Source organism: Poecile atricapillus, chromosome 1 (genome assembly GCF_030490865.1).
Source record: "Poecile atricapillus isolate bPoeAtr1 chromosome 1, bPoeAtr1.hap1, whole genome shotgun sequence".
Lineage (NCBI taxonomy): Eukaryota > Metazoa > Chordata > Aves > Passeriformes > Paridae > Poecile > Poecile atricapillus.
Window position 1 is genome coordinate 90135964 of NC_081249.1, and position 23888 is coordinate 90159851.

The following is a 23888-nucleotide window of genomic DNA, read 5'->3' on the forward strand; positions in this document are numbered from 1 at the left end:
CACAAAGTAAACTGAATCCAATGCCAACACAAATATCACAAACACCACTACCTAACTCTGTTAGTCATTCATTCACCTGGCTGTCTGCAACTCCCACTAAAAAACAATTTAACATTTAAATTCAATTAAAACATTAAAAGACCCCATGCTTAAACCAGGCAGAGGAATTCTTAAAGCACAGGAGCTGACATACTCAAAAGTGCCTTGTTTAAAAATCAACAGAGCTGGCATCAGGAACATTATCCTGTAGCCAGGTCTAGGCAAGGCTTAGCCTTCCTCCACCCCTTTAAAAGGCAGCTCTGAGGGAGGAGTCAGGACCAGGCTTAGAGCAGCTGGCTTCAAAGGCCCTCTCTTGAGAGGGCAGAGAGGAAGCTCTAACATCTTTCCACAGCACCAGAGACTATGTGAGCTATGTGGAAGACAGCTCCAGGACAGAAGGTACTTGACTGACAGCCTGCCCTTTGCCTGGCCTGGGGCCTGTTCACTCAAAGCTGTCACACAACAGAGAAGAGACCTTACCATGCTCGGGGCTCAATCTCCCAGCTGAAGCCTTCCTCTGAACCCTGCAAAGCAACAGACAGCACTCAGGAGACAGCCAACAATTCTCATCACCTGCCAGCCATGGCAGGATTATCTAGGACACCAATAGGTAAATATGGTGCAAGCTCTAAAAAACCAAATAAACCCAACAAAAATAAGCACAAAAGAAACAAACACACACAACAACAAAAAAGAAAAATACTGTTTGGACTAGACACAACTCAGTCATGACTGCTTGCTGTCCACCTCTTTAATTTCCAAAGCAACAGAGGGCTTTTTTTATCCCCTCATCTATCCACCAGAAGCAGGACAGAATTTCCATGACTTATCCCATCCTAAACTGCTCAGTATGTTGGGAGAGACCCTCACACCACCTTTCCAAACCCATCTTCCCTGCTCAGGGGACCAAGCATCTATGAATTTACTGAAGGGGCAGCAGGATCTAGGGGCAATCATTAGCACTGCTAATGCTTTGATATTGCTAATGTCTAATAAGCTACCATTGCTTAAGAAGCCCATATCACCTCCATCAATGCAGATGTCAAGCAGGAGATGGTAAAAAAAACCACAGAAAACAAATAAACCCCCACTAACACAGAAAACTACCAGCAAAAAGTACATATTTAAGTAACTTCATTGAATTGTTCCAATGAAATGTATTTTCACTGATGTGTCTTGAAGTTAAGCCATGCCCATGCAGACATTCTTCTCAACACAAGCCCAGACACCAAAGTTTGGGCAGGGGAGGCAGGTAAGGAAGGAAACCAGCATTACTGGGACTCCAAGGCCCTATTTGTGTCACTGCCTCTTTTTGCAGTACTCAGTCCAGCATGCTGTCATACTCCATATCCCAGACTGATCGCCTCACAATTCCCACCATCTGCCCAGTGTCCTTACACAAGAAAACACAGGGCCGGGGCACTACAAGATCTAGAGGGCAGACCCTTAGATTTTCATCCATCCCATGGTCCCCACAGCAGAGGAAGAAGTGTCTTCTGGCTGATGGTCAGTAGGAGCCCACTGACCATCAGTGGTCATGGCCTTCTTCAGCTGCTCTGCTTAGATGCTTGCCACGGACTCATCCCATATTTTCTGCAGGGTGTGGTGTCCCTGATGATAAGAAACAGGCTGTTCTTTTATAACCCCTCGACTCACCTAATGTAGTGCACAAAAGCAACAATCACTGAGCCCAGGTAAAAGGAGAGGAAACCCAGGAAGCTGAAGAACATGGCCTGCACATAAACAGACTCTGAGGAAAGAGAAGGGATCAGTCACCTCACAAAGCAGGAACAGCACTTCTCAGGGTTAGTACTCTTCCCAATACCACCTTGTAAAAATGCCCAGTCCCAAAAAGCCCTTCCAAACCCATTTGCTTTCTTCAAAAGGAATCGACAGAACTTGTTCAGCACAATCTCCCCCCAGTTCTTTACCCCCAGTAAAGCTGGTGTGCCACACAGCCCTTCCTGGAAGGGAGCAGGCTCCAAGTGGTTTTGTCTCCTCTGCTGGTGCTTTCTGCACCATTCCTTTAGAGGCTGCTGGCCCAGTCATACCCCTCTATTCAGAAGTGCCAAGTTCCCCTGTAAAGTTGCATTGTAGTGCCCAAAGACACTGACTTTTAATGGAAGGCACAATCGTCACTTGAAGGTTCTTTGTCCGCTGCAGGTTCCAGGTACGGTTGACATTCCCTGTGAGATGCACAGTGTACAGCAAATATAAAAACAATCAACATTAATAATTTCTGGCACTGATCTTGGTTCTCTGAACTTGCAAAAACAACAGGGTCTGGCTTTTCACTAAAATGTGTGGGTGGTTTTGCTTTAAACTTTTCTCTGCTCTGTCAATATACAGCCTTTCTTAAATGTTTCCCCCTTCTTCCTTGTTTGCAACCTGTTTTTTAGACTAGAAATCCCTGCTCGAGCATTCAATATATTGCTTAATTCTGGATGTCTGAATCCCAAAGGCATCTCATCTCCTACTCATTTAATCCCCAAAGGGTTCTCTCATTACAGGTGGTGGGAGTCCATTTTTGCCTTTGGCCAAATCTCTGTGAGTAGAATATTTCTGTGCAGGATGCCACTCTAGAAACTCGCTCTGTTTCTGCAGGGCTTAGCACACCTGGCCAGTACAGCTCTGCTGATGGCATTAGGATGAGTGAATGCCCCCCCAAAGGGCACAGTTCTTTTTCTGGAGGAAAACTGGGGCAGAAAGGTGGCAGGGGAGCTGTTCAGGAGCCCAGTATATCCGTTGGTTGCAGTCTTGCTTCTTCTACAGGGAGGAAACTTTGAGGCTTTGAGAATAGGAATGTTCCCACTCCAGTTATAGCCGCCACATGACTGGTGGAAACTTTGCTTTTACCACTGCCCAGCAAGTGGGGACACAGTATTTTCTGGTTGGAAAAGACACCAGAACAAGCATTTTGTAAAATTATTCTCCCAAAATTTCCAATTTTTCCTGTTCCCCCAAGTTCAGAGCTGTCACATATCCCAAGATAGCAGTAGAAGATGCTCTCTGGAGGAACTGAGACTCCATGGAGCCAGGAGGATAACCCAGCAGCAGGGAGCAGAGGTGAGAACCAAACAAAAAGCTGTAACCGAATTGCCTGGATGTCTCCAGTGTCTCCCAAGGCATCAGTGGTGCTGTTGAAAAGCATATAACCCCAGCATGCCAGGCACCTTACTAGCCCGCCCTCTCCTGCACTTAAAGAGATTTTTAACTGGCCCAAAGGTATCAGATTGATACTTCAGCCTTCCTCACAACTGTGGAGACTGGGGAACGAGCCAGTTCAGAAATCCTGGCTCTCCCCTGGAGAGCTTCTCCCCCGGTGAAACACTTTTATGTCATGCAGAGAAAAAGTGTCACTCCCAGGGGCCCTAGAATTGAACATGTTAATTTGTTACACCCCATTGGTTTCCCTCCCTATCAATCCACCCTGATACATGTATCCAAGTTTCCCCCGCCCCTCTCCTTCTCTATAAATACCCCGGTTTTTCCCCTGTTCAGAGAGCTGCTGTCACTGGCTCCCTTCACTGAGGGCTCTGCTATAATAAAGGCTATTTCTCAGTGGAATGCCATACAGCTCTCTAGTCTCTCTCTCTGCATTGCCTGCACGCTGCCGCTGAGCTGAAATCACTCGCCGGAGGATGTGCCTGTGCCCCTGGGCAGTCCTTTTCAGGACGGCTTCTTCAGGGTAGTCACGGCACCCCTGTCATCGACCCCGCCGCAGCACACAACTACCTGGATAGGACAGACCTACACGATCACCTGGTGGTATCCCACAGGAAGGTCCCAAAAGACACCCACTGCTCCATCACTCAGATGCAGCAATCAAATCCACCTCCCAGAACAACTTACCATGAATTGAAGAAGGCACAGAACCCCCACAGGCATAATCCTCTGGCTTGATGACAAACACAACAAAGAACTGCTCACCTGGGAAATCTTTTCTCTGCACAGAAAGATGGAAGAAGACAGAAAATCCATGAGACACAAAGCCTCTCCCCTCCAATAGGTCACAGGTTTTAATTGCTACACAGGCACCAGAAAACACTGTGACACAAATCAGCATCTCACCTGCACTGTTATGGCTGCCTGCTTTGTCATGGACTGATAAACTCCATTGAACTCCACGTTATGGTCCAGGTCATACACTGGGCACTAAAACAGACAACAAAGAGTTAAACCAGGGACAACATCCAAACTATTTTCAAAGGAAGCCAGCTGGAAAGAACAGCATAAAAAGGCCCCAGTTGGGGTATCCAAGGGAACAGAACATCTTGCACGTCTGTATGCTCCTACACTGGAGAACCCTGCCTTATTCAGAAAGGGGGGAAAAGAAAATAAGGATGGGGCTATTTCCCAGCTGCAAGCAGCAGCCAACCTCCATGACAGGGAGGGGATGAAATCCCCAGGAAAGGGGATGAAATATATAGAAAGGAAATCAAACTGTAAAGGAAGAAAGACATCATGTCTGAATATCAGAAGTTCCCCAAGCTGCCTTGAGCCAGGGGAGAGTCAAGGGAACAGCACTGTTCCCTCCCTGAGCTACCAACATTCCACCCAACACCCTCCATGGAGGGGCAGAACCATAGCACAGGGCAGCAGGAAACCTCACAGGGGATACATAAATTCCCTATGTGGAATACGTTCCCTATGGATAGGCTAGAAAGGAACAGCTTGTTCACCTATTTACAACAAAAGTCTCTGTATGAGCTGCTTGAACTCAGCATCTCTGTCTTGGCCTCCTTCCCACAGAATTTACATTCCTCTTTCAGGGGTTCCCTTCACCACCACCACCAGGGCAAAGCCCTGCCTTGGGCTTTTCCCTCTGCAGGGCACAGGCCCCTCACAGCTGGACACAGCTCCAGCAGGCAGCTCCTTACCCTTCTCTGCTCCAACTTACCACAATATCCTGGACAGAGACAACTGAGCATGGGTAGGCTGCATCAGACACCACATTAATAATGACCGAATCGACATCCTGAGGAAATTTGTACAGAAAATACTGCAGAGAAAAAGAGTACAAGAGTCATGATCCAGAAATCACCCTTGGCATTATCTTCAGCACCTTCCAAAGATACCTGAACAGCCCTAGATGGGCTTTGGGGTTGGATGTGAATGGCTTTCAAAAAAAATCAGATTTCAAATATTAAGAATTTAAACTACAGAAGAGCAGATTAAATATATACAGGCAGCTGCATATATACCCTTGCACAGTATGCTATTAGACACAAACATCTTCAACATGCAAAATACAGCATAGCTTCTGCTCCCTTAAGCTTTTTTCCACCTGATGAAGCAAAAGTGACTTCATTTTACACCCCATTCCATATTATGTTGATATGAGCAATTTCCCGATGTTTCCATACTGCTGGCTGTACTTTTATATATGGAAAACATCACAGAGCTTTCTCAATTGGGTTGCCTCAAAGACAGACCGTGAACAGTATTAGGTCAAATGGCTGAAACTCTGTCAAGAGTTTCATAAATAAATTATTGATATTAGTTGTAGGATTTAGGGTTGTTAGTTTGCTTTGATGGCAAAGCATCATGAGGGTTTCTCTTTGCACTTCAGCTTTGAAAATAATTCAGCTGTAACTAAAAAAAAATTGTGAGACACTAATATCTGGCAGTATTCCTGTTTTTTCTTTTTTTTTCATCTCCTTCTTTGAGCAGGCCCACAGGACAGTTTGTGGGGTTAGAAAAAGCTGTTTTTTTCAGATCTGGGCAAAAGATGTCCCAGGCAATATAATTATTTGTATATTTGTCCAGTAAAAAGTTTGATGCACTACCCCAGCCAGCTGCTGGAGAAGTGGGGCTCCCATGCCTGCCCCAGCAGGCAGGCTTGTTGTAAGGGCTCTCATCATCCCACTGGGAGGCCAGACCCTGAGAGCTCAGGCTCCAAGCCACAGCTACCACGAGGGGCTGATGGGCACCTCATTCCCCCTGAGAGGGACACAAGGCTGAGGAGTGGCACCAGCCACCTTCTTCCCTTCCATAGGGTCACCAGGCAGCCACTGCTGCCACACTGAAAGCCACCACCACCCCTGCTCCAAAACCATCACCTGAGACTTTCATAACTGTAGAGCTCCTTTCTGGCACATAAACTTTAATGCTGAGCAAGGGCCAGCTGTTTCCTCCTCTTCCCCCATGCCATTCCCAAGAATTATGGCCCCCAAGTGGGAGGGCAGGGATAAGCAGGAAACCACCCAAGCCTTTTCCAAGTTGGCCATTTCTACTAGATTTATTCCTATCACCCCTCTCCAAGCAGGGCCCCTTCCCTGCTGAAGGAGCACTGGCTCCAACCACAAGTCCCTACAAAGTGCAAACTCACCAAGCCAGTTTCATTAGCAGAGCATGTTTTATCTGCACCAAGTAAGGACACGGGCAGACTGAGCTCCTTGTGTTCCCAGGGGCACTTTTTCCCCTTGGAAAGTTTTAGGTGCACAAGAACCACCTTTTAGTTCATGAACACTCTTCTATAATTTCCTCTAAGCCACGCTTGCACCAGGGTACAGAATTAACACAAGGGCATTGAGGTCAGCAGTTCTCTGCTGCACACACTGCAAGTGTTATAAACATGTCCAGCCAACAGTTCTCACCTGTACAAGCATATCCAATTTCTGCTTCTGCTCTCAGGCACAAACTGGGTTCCAGACAACATCTCCTTCAGTTGTTATATCTTTTTACAACAGCCATCTAGATTTTAAATCATCTTTTTTTTCTTCCCCCCATAGACTGCTTAATATTTTGATTTACAAAAACCTCAGCATTATACCAATTGAGAAGCAGCCTTCCTCCATTCACCCAGTTATTAATTAAAAGTCATAAATCTCATATTATTAATTGTGACCAAAAAAACCAGACCACAGTCACAAAGTTAACTTCATATCCTAAACACTCTATATTCAAATTACAAAATTCTAAGTAATGAGCACTTATTAAGAGTCACCATTATTTCTCATGCTTCAATAGTATACAATACTGCATGAATCTGCAAACCAAATTAAGACATTTGACAGCAAAAAGGATTAGCTAGGATGTCTGGTAACACAAAACCTAAAATTAAATGGTGTTATTAACAGTGAAAGCAGCAACAAAAACAGAGTCCCAGACAGCCTGGGTAAATCATACTCCTTCCTAGCTCTACAAGTTCCTATATCTCTACAGTTACTGCCAACAGCATTTTCATTCAAGAGAGGATTTGTATCTGCAGAGCTCTAAACAAAGCTGTTCAGCTGGAGATGCTGCTCATATGTGCTTCCTTCTGAGCTAACAGAATTGATGCCTTAAGTTTTAGCTTTCATATTTTCCAGATTCGGTACTGCATCAGTATATAACTCTGAACTTCACACAAAGTGTTAGCAAGTTCTCCTCACAGTGTAGTTAGACAAAACAATCCATTTCCAGCCCGAGAACCAAGGACAACGTTGCAGCTTCAGGCCCAAAAAGTATAAACAGCGAATTGAGGACAGCAGTCTGGGAAGGGTGTGACTTCTTACCCTGAAGCTGTAACAGGACAATTAACCCAAATATGTAAATGGACCAAAGCTTATAAAAGTGTGAAAACTCGTGACCTATGGTCCATCTTGGGTGTAGCTTCAACCAGGCTCTTGTACTGCCCAAGGTGTATCCTTTTGAAGGCCTTTTCAACAAATACCTGCTTTATTCCTCTAACACTGTCTGGCCTCTGTTCTAGGTAGCCTCTCAAGCAATCAGTAACAGGCATTTCATTATCACCTTTCAGCCTGACCTGCTGCCCTAAGCAAGGAATAGTCTGAGTTCTTATGCACTTTTACAGCTTCTCTATTTCTGTGTTTATTTTTTCCAGTAAAGACTGTATCTTGACAAGTCATGCTCAGGCAAGTAAGCTGGAACTGGCAGGAACACAACACTGATGTGTATCACCTCACAGAAATGCAGCAGCCCAATGGCCTCCGGACTTCTGGACATTTCTGTGATTTCCTGACGTACCAGTGCCATTCATTTCCTCTGCTCATGGGTTTTGGGAGGATCCAAATGTGTCCCTAGAGTGACTGAAACACTGTTACCTCTTCATTGTACCCACAGAAAATTCAACAGTAAGGAAATTTCCCTGCATCCTAAGACGGAACGCCCAGTCATAAAAGATTTGCTACCTAACAAAAGATCACATAAATCACTTGGATGTGGTAAGACGTACAAGAAATCTACACAGGATTCCTCCTTACCTGGGGTTGGGAAGGGCTGGCAGTGAAGTTAAAGGCTTTGTTGGTCCTAGAAAACAAATGCCAGAATGTTGATGTCTAAAACTTTCAGCTGGAACACACACAAAGTACCTTCAGATTAAACAAAAGAAAAAATTTTTTTTTTCCTGGGTAGGAAAAACAAGGGAAGAGTAGGCAGACGGACCAAGTCCCTTAAGTGATGTTCAAGTGATACATTAAATTGCATTTGTATTCTCACATCCCAGCTTACTCAAGTTGGAAGTTCTCCAGCCTGGTAACTAGCAGCTCATATGCAATATTGAACGGTGCCATGGAAGCGACATCCACAAATATAATCTGGTCAGAGGGTCTTGTTTCAGGTGTTGGCTCAGCAGGACAGAGGGTCCGACTCACTTCTTGGTAATTGTAGGTCCTCTGATAGCTACAACAGCCAGGGGAAGGAGGGAAGAGAAAGTTGGATGGAAAAGAGAGAGAGAAAGAGAGTAGTTAAAAAGTTTTACAGCACTACTAAGAATGGCATCATTTTTCCCCTGCTTGCATAACTGAAATTCTCATCTGAAAGGCCACAGGAGCATTCACTCTTTTATTCAGCATTCAAGCTCCACCTCTGTTACCTTCTGCAATCTGCACAAGGGACTGGTCATCCTCAACATTTCACTTCCCTCGGGTATGCCCAAGGCAGCTGTGGATCTCTAACATCTGCCATTTAGTGGAGGCAAAGAGAGCACTGACAGCCACTGCTGCACCCATCGCCTGCATCAGGCAAAACACTGCAGGATATCTGCTGCTGGCTTCAGGATTCAGTCACAAGATGAAGCTTCACATCTTAAATGGTCTAAGGTGCCTGAAAATTCTCTGTTCGGAGCCCAGCAAACTCTAGGGTTAAGGATGATACAAAGCAGCATTGCTCTCATGAAGAAGCAGCCCCAAAACAACCACCCCCTAGAATAAGTTTAACGTAGATGTTCCTGAGGTGAGAAGCAGAAGCTCTTTTTCCCCAAACGCACTGTTACACAGAAGTTATGCTGCTCGTTCAAGAGCCTGTTCAAACCCTGCCCCAAACCAGAGCCCAGGAACTACCTGCACACATGGTAGGCAACTGTGGAATGACAGCAGTGATGTGTGGTAGATTCAGAGACTGGTGCCACATGCAGATTCCCCTCAGACAAGCCTCCTGGTACTCTGTGTACATATCTGAGAAGCTAAGAGCCAAGAGCAGGCTGCCAAGTAAGAGGTTACCTATCAAATCCTGGTCTTCCTACACCCAGCTGGCAGTGAGCAAGAATGCTCTGAAAGCAAGCCCGGCAATCTACACAGGTTACAAGGTGTAGCATGTGAGGGAGGCTGCTGATGAATACAGCTGGTAGAGGAGTGTGTCACAAAGAAGAGACTCCAGTACTTACAGGCCTCGAAAAATCAGTGGGACCTGCCATGACAGCACCCCCTTCTGCTGGCGAACTACAAAGAGGACGGGGTATCGGAGGTTCTCAGAGCTGCTGTTCACGTACACCCGCACTGCATCTACCTGTGGGAAAAGAGAGCATAAGCTGAAGGTCAAGAACAAGGCAGCTCCAAATCTAGGTGGGAGAAGCCCTTCCCCCTTCCTCATTCTGACCCAGGTGCTGACGATATGCACAGGGTGATCAGCAGTGTTTATCACTAGACTAATTATTCCGATCCAGAAGCCATACTGAAGTGCCTCTCTGCTGATGCTGCAGTCCAGAACCACAGCCCTGTGCCCAGGTCAGAGGTGACTATCAGACAAGACACAGTGGACAAATGCAGGATACATAAGAGAGTTCAGTAGCTTCTGTTGGGAGCAACCTACATAACTTACCTTACAAAAATTAAGCAGATACAGACACACAGACCCAAAGCCACAACTAAGAATTTTCTTGCTGGGACTCTTATGCACCCAACACAATCAACATTATTAGGAAAGTCACAAAGATGACATCAATAGCCAAGGATGAAAAAGCAGATTAGCAGCTGGCTCTCATGTAAACAATTCCAATATAACCATAATCCCACCTAACAAAACAGGAATACATTGCTGACTGCCATCAAGTGAACAAGAAAGGCTGCTTGTGAGAAAGGGTTTTAATGCAGCACATTGCACCAGCAACTGAAATTTCTCCTCACATTATCGTTGGCCACCACATGGTTGCAGAGGTAGGACAGCTGTGGTGTACAACACCCTCAGTTCACTATTTGAGAAGCAAGAAGTTTGTCTGCACCACATGGAAATGTCACTATTTCCATTTGAAAACAGCATCCCTTCAGGTCCCTCTTCAGAACTGTAGACACTGATCAAGAATACAAAATACAAGAGTGCATAACTCATATGATAAAAAACAGTCCATCTTGATTAGAGGCCTTGAAATAATGAAATTATATTAAATAGATAATATATACACATTTTAAACTTGCCACATCCTGAAAGATTATAATGGGCTCTCAGTAGACCACTAAAAGTCTGCTCATAGATATTCTGACTTTACACTTTCCAAGAAGAGTAAAGGTACAAGGAGGTAGCACCTTCTGAAAAGAACATACAGAATTAGGAGGTAGATGAAGAGTTATCAGAGGCAGCAGCTTATTCTTACCCTGAGGGCACCAGTTTCAGAGAAGTAACTTACATCTGCAATTCCAAGTAAAAAAAAAATTCCTATTTATTCTTGTTTGGTGATTCTAGGCTCACATGGAAGTTGAGTCTAGCAGAACAAAACACCTCCTTGAAAGCCATAATCATTATCAGTTTTCCTGACATTATCACCATAATACAGAGGCGACAGACACCAACTCCTAAAGAATTAAGTCTTCAACAAAAAAAAAAACCCAAATAATTTAATTAAAACCCCCTTGAAATAGAAGGGCAGACATTAGAATCTTTCTCCATTGCCTTCCGGCATCTAAACCTTTGCAAAGCTCTTTTGGTCTGCTTTCCATTTTTTCTTCCAGTCACAAAAACTACATACACAATTTTGTTTCTAAGCATATTTCACCATAAGGTGCTAAAACAAAGTTAAGAAAAACAGCACCACAAAGCAAAACACACAAGGAACACCTGAAGGGTGTCACCACAGGCAGCACTGGAAGGTAACTCGGTGGCTTCCTTAGTCCCTGTGGCTGCCCCGAGGGCGCTGAGCCAGCGCACATTGGTGTAACTTGGAAACAGAGGGACTGGGCTGGACAAGCTCCCGCTTGTTTGCTGGTGTTTGCTGTGACAAGGAACGAGGACACGAACGAAGCAACTGGAACTGAACAAGAAAACAAATCTAAGGAGCATGAAGACACAGTGGTCAAGCCAGTCTCCTGCAAGGACATGGAACAATTCTCCACCCAAGAGGAAAACAGCTATCACTGCAGAAAGGACACATTTCAGCTAGCAGTCCAGCAGCTTTTTGCCCATGAAACAGTTCAAGCAAGCCCACCTCCACAGGTGAAGTGATTCTCACTTGCCTCAGGTTGGACATGGCTCTGTGAACCCTCCAGGGCTCATCACATCAGTTCAATGCAATGAGGAGCCCACATCAAACTCAAAGCAAATAGCACTACTGGCTTATGCATCCTCAACTATCCATAAATACAAGCCAGAGATTGAGAAATTCTCTTCTCCGTTGACTTCACGAATACAGACCATAACCTGGGACATGAGTTATGCATATACAGCAGATAGTCAGGTTTTCTTAATTGTACATGAATTTGTGTACATTAAATGAGTACAACTCATTCCCAGCCCTCTCAGCCTCTCCTTATAGAAGTATTCCAGTGCCTTCATTGGCTTTGTGGCTCTGCACTGGACTCACTCCAGTAAGACCATACCTTCCTTATACGGGGCAGTCCAGAACTGGACACAAGCAGGATCACCTAGAGCCAGCTGTTCATGGATGGAGACTCCACAACCTCTCTTGGAGACCTGTTATGATTATTGACCATCCTCAGTAAGAAAAGAAAGTTTCCCATCTATCCTAGAGAAGGGCAAGGGAAGGGAAACAAAAGCATTGGTGATTAATGCTCTGATAGAGAAAAGCCTGAGAAGTGGGAGAAAGTCCCTTCCCTCTGCTGTGATCCAGCAGCCAGACTCCTCATTTGGTTCCCCTCTCTCCACAAAACTAAGCTGATTATACACCACCTACAGCATTTATTCAGCTTTGCTGCTGATTCCATTATCTTATAATATGTGTAGGAAATAGGAATATCAGGAGAGGGAGGTAAGAGTCTCAAGACTCAAAATTCTTTTAAATCTAAGCACTTACCCACATGAAAACTGTATATGCCATATTACTACTATAATAACATCTCTACATCCTTACTGTGCTCAGCACTCCATATTTGCTCTCTGTAACAGATGGTTATAGCTCCTTTGCCCTGCTCTCCTAAAAGTCCATTTCAGGTGCCCTGGGCTCTTTTTGGTCTGATAATATCTAGGGCAATATCCAGCTGCTTTAAGGCAGGATCACCTATGGCTAAGTATGGGCTCACAGATGGGATCCCACTACACTTCTTTCTCCCCCTCTCACCTTTCTCTCTGCACTCTACACAGGCAGAGCTGCTTCCCAGGCCATATTCAAACAGGGTGTCTCAAACAGAGAGGAGCATCAGAAAGTCAGAAGCAACAGTTACAGAGCAGCTCATTAAGAAGATCACAGTGTACTTCAAATTCACCTCAATATACCAACAATTCACTTGCAATGAATACCTCTGCTCCTCCTACATTTGCACATACCCAGGTCAATCAGGAGCATCACACTGCCCCATCAACATCTTGACTATAAAGTCCAGGAAACAAACAGGGTGATTAAGAAGCTGGACAGATGGCAATTGAGGTTCCAGTCCATCTAGTTATTTACCCTGCTGCCATCACCACAGCAACACAGAGCCTCTTGTGGGCAGATCCTGCACTTCCAGTGGAGAGAGATCCCAGTCCCAGGGTGCAGCTCTGCTCTCCCCTCAGGATCTCAGGGATACAGCAGCAGCTCCCACCAGATTTGGTTGATGGGTGTCTTTCTTATACAACAGCTATTTCTGCCAAACACTGGAATGAAACAGGTGGGATTTGCCTGCTGGCCAAACCTGCACAAGAAGTTTCTAATTAATGGTTGAAGACTTGGAAATAAGCTTGGGCATAAGTCCAGCAAAATGTAGGCGCAATTATGAGGAAGCTTAGGAAAGTGCAGAAAGAATTACCATTTAACTGCAACCAGAGCTGTTCTTCATCTGTTGTCACTCATTCTCCAATTTATTGCTACAGGTTAAAAGGAACCCTAATTAGTGTCTTGGAGAAAGACATTTTCCCTGGCAGGATGAACTGAGTAGCAGGAGCATCACAAGGGACATGGATAAAAATGTAACATTTATGAATGGATGCTTATACTTTTTTAGGCCTTCTTCTATTTGACCAATCGTAAACTTTTAATCCATGCTCTGCTTCTAGATTCTCTTGCCTTGATGTAGACAACATATACATTTTCATGTTACAGATTTAACTAATTCACTTTTGAGCCAATGCTAGTAATCCCATCTTTCCCTTTGAAAATCAGCATTTGGCATTTGCCTTCAGCAAAATATTTTTAGAAGAGTGAAAAAAAGCAGGAGGTGAAGAAAAAAAAAGGTGATTTATTTACTTCAAACATGCTTCCCCCTCCACACCTTTCCAAAGACGATTTCATTTTAAAAACAAGCAGTTCTAACGCAAGAACCTTTCCCTGCTACAGAACCACTGCTCCCATCACACATACCTCTCCCTTCCAACACAAAACTTTATGTAGAGACTCCAATGAAAAAGCAGTGTTTTAATTTAAAATTATAATCATCACAAAGACTATGAGCCTCCTCTGTATCTATCCCCACTCACTTTGCACTGGTGACATGAGGAGGAAGTTTTGCCTGGGCAGTAACAAGGTCAACCAGGCTGCTGTCACTCCTACATTGCCAGCACTGCTGAGGGACTTCATTTTGGAGCAGATCATTGCCAGTCCCACAGAAAACTAGTTGCACCTTCCCCTTCCTTGCACACTCACAGTAGGAGGCTGGCTATACTGTTATTATAATATAGTGCTAGATTTCATCTGCACCCTCCAAGCTGTAAACCCTCATCCTGGGAAACAAACTTGTGTACCAAATGCTCCCTTTGACAAGGCCCTACACAAATATTTGTCAGCAATAACCATACTGCTGCCTTTTGTGCTGGAGGGCCGAGGCAGGGTCAGGACTGCTTCAGAGACTTCTGCTCCTCACATTCCTTCCCAGAGTCAAGGCTCTGCTGTGTGCCGGGGCTATTCACCAGCCACGCTCCTGATAGTTTTGTTTCTTAGATGACTGACCTTGAAGTTTCTCCTGTGTTTCAAGGTGGGCAGAGCAATAAGACAGCTGAATAAAGAGAGAGCTCTCAGCTCTGTATAAAAACGTGTTAGACCAGGAAAGACAAATATTTGTACTTCAGTTCCACCACCACCGTGGAGATAGGGAGAGGGAAGAAAAGAAAGGAAAAAAGTACAGCTGAATTCCATTCTCTAGATGGGAACAGGCAGAAGGAGCTGGCCCCAAATTCGCACAGCTGAACAGAACCAACATGGCTGCAAACATTAAGCAAAATAAACCAGGCTCTTGTTGACATGAAAGAATCCTCAGACCGATTATTAAATCTTCATTTCCCACAGAGATTACACATCATTTTAAGACTGTGAGGATGTGAATTTAAGGGCAAGGCAGGAGGTTGCAACAACAGTTTGTGCTGTAAGCGAAGGTTTCCAAGGGCTTTACTGTGGATTCCTTTCCAAAAGCTCTTGCTAAGCAAAGCCTTTGAGTCACACCAGGGCTCCACCACCGCACCCACACGCCAGCCGCTCCTTGCGAGCCTGTTGGGATTATCAGTCCCTGTTGCGACAGCGCTTGGTCGTGGGCCTGCCAAGGCAGCAGGCCAAGCCCGTGGGCAGGGAACACATCCGGCAGGCAAACACACAGCCTGCTGCTCACAATGAAAGGTCTCAGCACAGGACACGTGTACAAAAGCCACTGAACTGCTGCTGCCGGCTCTTGCACGAGAAAGAGGTGCTTCATTTTTATATAAACCCTGAAATTAAGTGAAGTAGGATTGAGCCAGATACACTAAAGCAATCGTGGCAGTAAATGAATACCTCATCAGCACCAAACTCTGCTGATCTTCCCACTGACAAGGCAGTAGGGGAAGCTGAGACCCAGAAAGAAAATATTTGAGATAGTGACAGGTTTTAGAGAACCTCTTTTCTGCTGTCTCGTGAGATGTCAGCACTACTCCTGGCTGACAACAAAACAAATGGAGCTCAGAAGATCATTCCCTTTCAGCCTCTCTCTGTCTCTGCGCTCCAATGTCAATAAGGCTTAATTGCCAAAAGCAATCTGTCAAATAACCTTGGCCCACAGTTTTCTTCCAGCATTTCTGCCAGGAGTATTAAATACCCGAAGCAGCATAAATGAGGAGACAGACTCTGGGTATGTCAAGCACAGCCTTGGACGCATTAACATAATTGCTCCAGGATTAGTATTTTTCATTTAAATGTTTCACTCTGTGCAAATGTACTGTGTGGACTTACAGTCTGCCATGGACTTTCCCATGAGTTCACTTGTTTGCAACAGTATCTGCGAAGCATAAATGGAAGGCAGACAAATATAAAACATGATAATGTTTATCTTTTTCCATTTTTGAAATTTTGTCCTGTAACCAATGTCACTAGGGAGTCTCCGGGACAGCCAGAAGGAGAAACTGGGAGTTGCCATGCTGGATGAAGTAGGAACCTGTTTCTGAACACCCTCAGACTTCAGGAAGACGTTAAAAATAAAAAATCCTATTTTGAACAGTCAGTTAAGGAAAAATCTACTCTGCAATAATTGCATCTTCCTAAACCACAGCAGCTGGAACTCCGGGCCAGGCCAACCCCTGAAACAAAAAGGTTTATAACATTTCCAAATTGTAACTTTGTAACTCCAAGCTTCTGGCAGTAACTCCAGGGATTGCTGTCAGACAGTAGATACCTGGTTCTTGGCTCCTGAGTTCTTCCCTTCAGTAACACTTTGGATGCGGGTTGAATTATGTCTTGTAATGCATGATGTCTCTTTTTAAAAACCATTTTCCATTTAATTTAAACTACACTGAAGCAGCTATTTCTATGCTTAAAGAAAACCATCAGTGTAAAAAAGTAAGGAAGGCTGTTTCTGAAATCCTCTGTGGTTCTCCAAGCATACACAGCATGAAATTATGTTTGCTTATGCAAATGTACTAAACTATATTTTCAAACTGAGCAGATGGCACACCCTTGCCATATACCTTTTACAGTCTGCACTTCGATTCCTTAAATATCCCCTGAAACAGCAGATGAGGTCCATACAGAAAAAGCTTACCTCCCTACCAACAACTTCTGCACAAGTTATTTGAGGACATTTCAGCCGCTACTTACAATGCAAATGTATAATAAATTGCTGTACTGTTCTTGGAAAGAGTTCAAACTGAGGAGAGGCATTTTGATGAAGTTCCTCTTACTCAGAATTTGTTTTCTTTTTTAATCTAAACATCTTGGGGATAGGGAGGGAACAACAAAACCTGATCAGCTTTGATTTTAAACATGACAGCCCAACAAGAAGACAATTACTAAGATTTAAAACAACATTCAAATTCAAAAGAGATGCTTTAGTTCAAGGACAAGTTATCGAGCTTGACAGCATTAGCTTACACATTAGAAATAAAAATAAAATTCCTGCCAGCACTGCAGTCACCATCTGAAGGTCTGTGGGCCACCCTGCAAGAAACCAGAGCAGCTTTCAGGTTTTTTTTCCCCTGAAAGCCTGCAAACTGATAGCCTCTGTCAAGATGTACTTTCTTTTTTGCCTCCTGGGTAGGGAAACCCACAAAGTGCAAAATCTGAGAAAGATAAAGAATAATTTAAGTTTGAGGGGATCTCAGTTGCTTCTATCCCCAGCCCAAAGCAAAGCCACGTCCCACACCATTTTTTCACCTAAGATATCCCACTTTTGTTAGTTTTCAAGGCTGTATTTTCTGATGCAAAAAACAACAGTCAAGTTTGAATTTTTAGTAGGTTCCCATGAAATTTCTCTCATAGCTAACTTTTGTTTTCCCCTGTAAGCAAAAGCTTTTTGTGTGACCCTAGGCAGGGTGAGGAGTGTTCAAGAGAACCCACTGAGAAGCAGCAAGCACATTCCAAGTACTGTGTGCTCTGTACTGCCTATGCTGTCACCTCCTAGGGTTGGCTGTTTTCTTTAAGAAATATAATTTATATACACAAGTTACTCCAAAGGGATTCTGTTGAACCCCGCTTGGCTTCAGACACCATATGCTATAATTTGCTTTGATTTTTTTTTTGGATTTGACATTGTGCCTACACTCCTGTCATATAAGGCATTTACTATTAGGTTCCAGAAATGGTGTGCTGAGGCTCTTCCAGTGTCCTGTGGTGAACAGGCTAGAGCTAGCAACCAAAGAGCAATAGTGTTCAGACCCTGAAGATCCTGCAATAACAGCAGCTCTACTAACATCAGGAGATCTTCTCATGCACGCATTTGTAATCTTCCCAATTTCTTTGATTTTTACCTGCATCTTTGTGGCCAAACCGGTGGGCTTCCACTCAGCATCAAGGACAGAACTTAACCTGTTGTCCTCACTATAGCTCGGGCTCAGCAAACAGCAGACTAAAGTTTTGTTGCATGCATGGTGTAGCTGTGCACTGAAAGCTGGGCTGGAACCAAGACTAACATTATCGAGAACATGTACAGGACACTATGGAAATACTTTGAGGTAGTTTAGTTCCAGCCTGAAGGGTCCTACATGTGAAACCCAAAGCCAGCTCAGAAGCAAAAGGTGAAAAAATTACTCTTAGAGTTGTTATAATAGATATGGGTGCTGCTAGAGTGAGACCTACACTAGCATGTCAAACAGCAGAGAACAGCAAACACAGATTTGATCACTGCCACTTATTAAACCAGGTTGCGCAGTGTAGTAGATCAAGGAGTTTCCCTGCAGCTAGGACAGATGGCTTTGGTCTGAGCAAGTGACTCACCACACAATTCCAGAGGAACATATGAGTGAATGAATTCCCATTCTGGCTTCTTGCCTAAAGAAAAGCAAGTGCAACTACCATCCACACCTAGGAAACAAGACCCATTCACTAGAGGTTAGAGGAACACAAATGCATCATGCTCTTTGGCTGGAAAAGGCACTTGGTCACAAAATTTAAGGCATGCAATTGGAAGACTTCTGATCTTCTTGCTAGTGTTGATACCACTCTTCCTTTAGGACAGTCAATGTTTTCCTACCTGGAACTCTGAGAAAAAAGGAAGGGTAATGATGGTAGCAACCCTCCCTGGTAGTACACAGCCTCTCATTGACTGAAGGCAATTTTTTACCCATCACTCCTCAAACAGACTTCACAGACAAGGCACTCACTCCAGGGCTACACATCCTCACACTGCACAACTGCTCAGCAGAGAAGCCACAGCTTAATCAACTGTCAATCACAATTTATGGTAAATTGGGCCATATGGGAACTGAGGCTGGGGCTCTGTTCCTAGTCCTGGCAAGGGAGGAGGAGGGAAATAGCACCCACTCTTTCTCTTAAAATAGGTGCAGCCCACTGCTCGGCTTTGGAGCTCATTGCAACCAATATGTACTGCATGAATGTCCAAGAACTGTGTCTGGATCGCAAGAGCGTTGCCTACAAATGGAAAGTTGGAAACTTGTTCTCTTCAGAGATACTTGGTTTTCTAAATATAATCCAAGTATTTCCCAAATAATACTTTCCGGTGACATGAGCTCCAATGAGGAAAAAAAAACTTTTGTTGTCTTCTTCCTCATGATATTCTCCTGGACCACTTACAATTTGGTACATTGGACATACCAACCTGCACAATATTAATGTAATTTGTGTTTTCACAAATTAAATTAACCATTAGCAACTGCCAGATCTTACAGTGGTGGAAAATCTCATTCACTTTGAATTCCATCAGTACTCTCACACACTATTCTTTTTGAAAACCCTGGTATTACTGCAAACATACAACTAAGCAGGTTCTCTTACTTGTCACATAAAGCCTTCTCCAGCCAGTGGTAAATCCAGCAGAAACATTCTACAGCACTTTGTCAGTCTTCTAAGCAGGAACGCACTGCACATGCAGCTCCAGCAAATCAGCAAAGGTCTCTTTCCTTTCTCCCTCTCAAGCAAGGACATGTTGAACATGTGGAATGAGAGTGCTTTTTTTTTTTTTTAACCCCCATCCTGGATGTCTCCAGTGTAAATAATCCTAAAATAAAATAACCCTGTTTGCCCATCTAATTGCTCACCAGACTTCTAACAGTGCACATCTGCCTTTGCTGTTAGAGCATGAGGGCATAGCAACAAGTGACCCAGCTGGGTTTATTACTATGTTTTTTTGCACTCAGAATTAAAAATTAGACAAGCAGCTGTGCAGGGGGCAGAACTTCATAGAGCAGCTAGAAAGAAAAAAAAAAGGGAATTCCAAAAGCAGCAAGACTACCCCAGTACAAATTAATAGTTTCCACCACGAGGAAGGAGTTTGTCACGTGCCTTTGTTCACAGGCCAGCTGTCGAAGACCTCTGCAGCAGAGGTGGCTGTGCTTCTCCTCAGCACAACTTCACTTTGAGAGTTCCACCTCAATTAAGGCCTAAATCCTAGTACTTAAAAGACTGTCAGCTCTCCTGCCTCTAGACAAGTGTTTCTGCACAGCACATAGGAAGGTTTTTCCTTCTCCACAGACAGAGAGAAGAGATCTGGCAATGTATTTACACACAGAAGTTTCAGCTGGGTGATTTGGTCAACACAGAAATATCATCATTTTCATTTTACCCATAAGTTGAACAGAAAGGAAGCCACATGTCTCAAAGCAGCTCTGCTGCAGAGCCCTGAGTTGTGGTTTCTTCACTTTGTATATTCCTGCTTGTGAATACTCTCATGGGACTCACTTTTTCCCTCCTGTACGTTTTAAATGACAATATAGTACTGTCTTTCTCATTTGTGTATTAGCTTCTGAATATTATTATTAATCACATAGATGTTTATATGGTACAATATATATATTTTTCCATTAAACTGCTTTTTGGTGTAGCATAATCTGTGAGTTTATGTATGCACAGTATAGCTTATATAAATAGGAAAATAGTAATTTGATAAATGTATCTTAGGCTGTAGCACAGTATTAAAATAGAGGCTATGTGATGTTAAAATACTTTTATGTAACTAACTCAGAGAATGGTGTAAGATAATCAAGTAGTTCCTTGCATTTGTAGACTACGATAGACTAAATAGAATAGTAATAAGATAACAGTGACAAAAACCAGAACCTAATTTACTGACTCATTATCAGGGAGTATAAAAACAACAGGATAGACCCATGAGAAGAAATAAAATATATTGCTTTAATCTACAAGATGGCATGAAGACAAGTCAAAAGTTAAAACCAAGCAAAACAACATCTAAACTCAAAGAAATCTTTGGATATGTATAAACTCTTATGAATATGCATATACCCCCTGTAATATAACAGTATATAAAGAACATTGTTTTAAGCTAAGGGTGTGTTTTTGGCAGATAGCCAAGCACCCCAACAATGGATTTTTATCCCTTTTATCCCTTATTAAACTTTTTAAAATTTTAAAGAGTGAACTTTGTTTTTCACACCTGTTGCATGCATTCTCACATCCCAAGGAGTAAGGATGATTACATGGATGAAGAGCATCCTCTGAGGTCAGGCAAGCACAATACTTTTCAGAAAGCAGCAAGTCTCTAAAGCACCAAACAGGAGGAAAGGTCTTGCTCCTTTCTATCTCTCATCCATCATTCAAGCACTGCTCTATTCAGCTGCTTTTTCAGATGTGCCTGTGCAGCCATAGCACATCAGTAACCAGAAAATTTACAGAGGGTTGATGGATCACAAGCCAGCCCTCATATTTTGTCCTTGTCCCCAAGTTTTCCCTTGCTTTGTAGGCCTGGCTTCGTGAGAGAGAGCAGCAGAGGGGAAAACAGCAGAATTTAAAGTATCATGAAAATTAATTCCTGTTTTTAGAGCTAGATCACTCCAGACCTGACTTTGTTTCAGAGCAATTAAACTCATCCGCTGCAGCCCTTCCATATGGGGAACGCTCTTTTTATTCAATTAACTTTTCTGTAACCAAGGTTGATTGCCCATGTGGTATCTGCCTTGAGTTATCAGAGGCTTCTGGCTAAACTGCCATCAGCACAGAGACAGAAAGAGACCAAAAAGAGCAGAAGAGCAGAGAGCTCACAAGTGGCAGGCAACTGGCAAACACCGGCTCGTATTCCCTCACTAGGAGTTCAAGGCTTAAGACTGTAGCAAAAGGCAACAACTAATACACTGAGTTTTTGCAGGACTTGCATTCCTTTACAACACCCAACAGCAAGAAGACAGCATGTCCCTAAACATCTTCCCACTTTTACCTAAGAACACCCTGCCCACAAGAACTTGGGGATTAAAGCCAATATTTCCACTACCAAGCTTTTAAATCTTGAGCAATTCTCAACAACACTGAGACACAGGAACACCAAGACAGTTCAACCTTTGACCATGCCAGCAAGGGGAGATCCAGTCATGTTTGCCTCTCATGGGTTCAGGGCTGCGGCTGGGAAAGGGGATGCACATAGCCACAGACAATCACCCCAGCTAGATCAGCCACCTTCTTGCCAGCTTCCACTGGTTCATCTCAGAAATGGCACCTATGGAGCTCAGTAAGCAATCACAGAATTGGAAGATCATTTTCAGAGATCATCCAGTCCAAACACCCTGCCATGGGCAGGGAGATATCTTCACTAGATCAGGTTGCTCAAAGCCCCATCCAACCTGACCATGAACACTCCCAATGATGTGTATCCACAACTTCTCTGGACAACCTGTTCCAGTGCCTCATCATAAAAAAAAAGAATTCTTCCTTATGTCCTACCCAAATCTACACTCTTGCAGTTCAAAACTGTTTCCCTGTGTCCTGTCATTACACTGCAGAAAGCTTTTCTTGATCATATTATAAGCTTTTTTTTATACTGAAAGGCCATAATGAAGTGTCTCTGGAGCCTTCTCTACCATCAGAACCTGTTCTAGGCATCCCTTATCAGAAAACTTCCTTTGAAAGCCCATCTTTATTTAAAGAGTTTTTGTCTTCCAAACATTTTTCCTCAGAGCAGCTGGTTGCATGGCCCTCTAAGCATATTCATTGCAGCGCTTGGTGAGCTCTACACTGAAAAAAATATTATATCTCAAACCTGAATTTTCCCGTCTTAGATACACTCTTAACCCTCTATCTCTGCAGAGACTTCATGTTCCAGCATACAGGACCATGGAGGTTAGTCCATTAAAGCTCCTGCTTAAGTCAATCAGTAGTCTGTGCTGAGCAGTCTGTAGTTCATAGTCATGGGAACAGCTCAGTGTCTAGAAGTAGCCTAGAAGTTGCATTTAGGTACCTACAAACACCACCAAGCAGCCATGTGCTTCTTCCCGGTCTCCTCCTGCTGTGGTTTCACTGTAGCTCTCCAGCAGAGAAAGCTTTATTTTCATAAGGTGTCCAGCAAAAAATACACGGTTTCAAAGAGCACATTAAATTGAAGGAAGCAGATTCATTTTAACTGAAGTCAGTATTGGTGCTGTCTCTGCTAACAAGCCACAGACAACATCTGGACTGCCAAAAGGCCCTCATCATAATACCCAATACTTGTAGCACCTGAAGAAACCTAACTTACACCTCGACTAGATTCCAAAAGGAGGCTCAAGCCCAAAGTGTGCTTTTGACCTCTTGAGATCATTGGTGACACCCAACAGTTAAGTAAGGCTGGGCTCAGTTGCATCATAGACCAGACACCCAACTGCTGGCCCATAAATACCAGGTGCATTTTATTACATAGCATACAGTGTGGGAAAAAGCCGTGGTTTACATTTTCTATTATTCTGTGCAACTGAGGACAGGAGGGAAGATTAATCTACCCAGTTCACCATCTTTAGGTACATCAGATCACCTAACTCGGCAATTAACGCCCAATCCAAACAATGGGGCCAGAGTTTCCAATGTACCACTTAGCTACTTGAGATAAACACGACAAAAAGTGGGGAGGGGGCAACCCGCAATAACTGGGTATACATAAATGACAGGTTTCTTTCCACCATCAAACAGCCATGGGTGGCCCCTGGCCAGGCTGCCCTGCAGCCTCCTCACACACACCTGCAGGAGCCCTGCCTCACCTCCCGGGCTTACCGGGGAAGAGCACTCTGATCCTAAGGATATACACACTGGGGGATACAGCATTTAAGAAGGCTTATTAAGTGCGCACACACAAACACACACTTTTTTTTTTTTTTTTTTTTGTTAGTATGGCTTTTTTGTGGATTTTGTGCTGTCGATTTTTTAAAATTATTTTTAACGTAGCAATATTATCCTCACAACTCCCGTCTAGACTTCAAACGCATCTTGCTGCTAGAACTGCTGGATATCAAACCCCGCTTTAGGAGCGGGGGGCACCAGACCACCTGCCCACCTCGCAGCTCCTGTGACACCGGCACCCTCCCAGCCCTCAGCCCCGGGGAGCCCTGTCCGCGCCGGGAAAGGTGGAAAGGAGCCCGCAGGTGCACTGCGGCTCCCG

General features: G+C 43.9%; 1 protein-coding gene across 2 annotated transcripts in view; it reads right to left on the reverse strand.

Annotated features, from left to right (window-relative positions):
• Positions 1-23888, reverse strand: part of SIDT1 (SID1 transmembrane family member 1) — a 41418-nt gene that overhangs the window by 16969 nt on the left and 561 nt on the right. For both annotated transcript variants that reach the window (XM_058840516.1, XM_058840523.1), the window contains exons 2-10: positions 9647-9768; positions 8494-8664; positions 8247-8292; positions 4940-5041; positions 4111-4194; positions 3892-3985; positions 2154-2225; positions 1696-1789; positions 520-563 (exon numbers count right to left, since the gene is read on the reverse strand). In XM_058840516.1, the coding sequence (XP_058696499.1) occupies positions 520-563; positions 1696-1789; positions 2154-2225; positions 3892-3985; positions 4111-4194; positions 4940-5041; positions 8247-8292; positions 8494-8664; positions 9647-9768 (829 nt within the window). The remainder of the gene's footprint in view (positions 1-519; positions 564-1695; positions 1790-2153; positions 2226-3891; positions 3986-4110; positions 4195-4939; positions 5042-8246; positions 8293-8493; positions 8665-9646; positions 9769-23888) is intronic.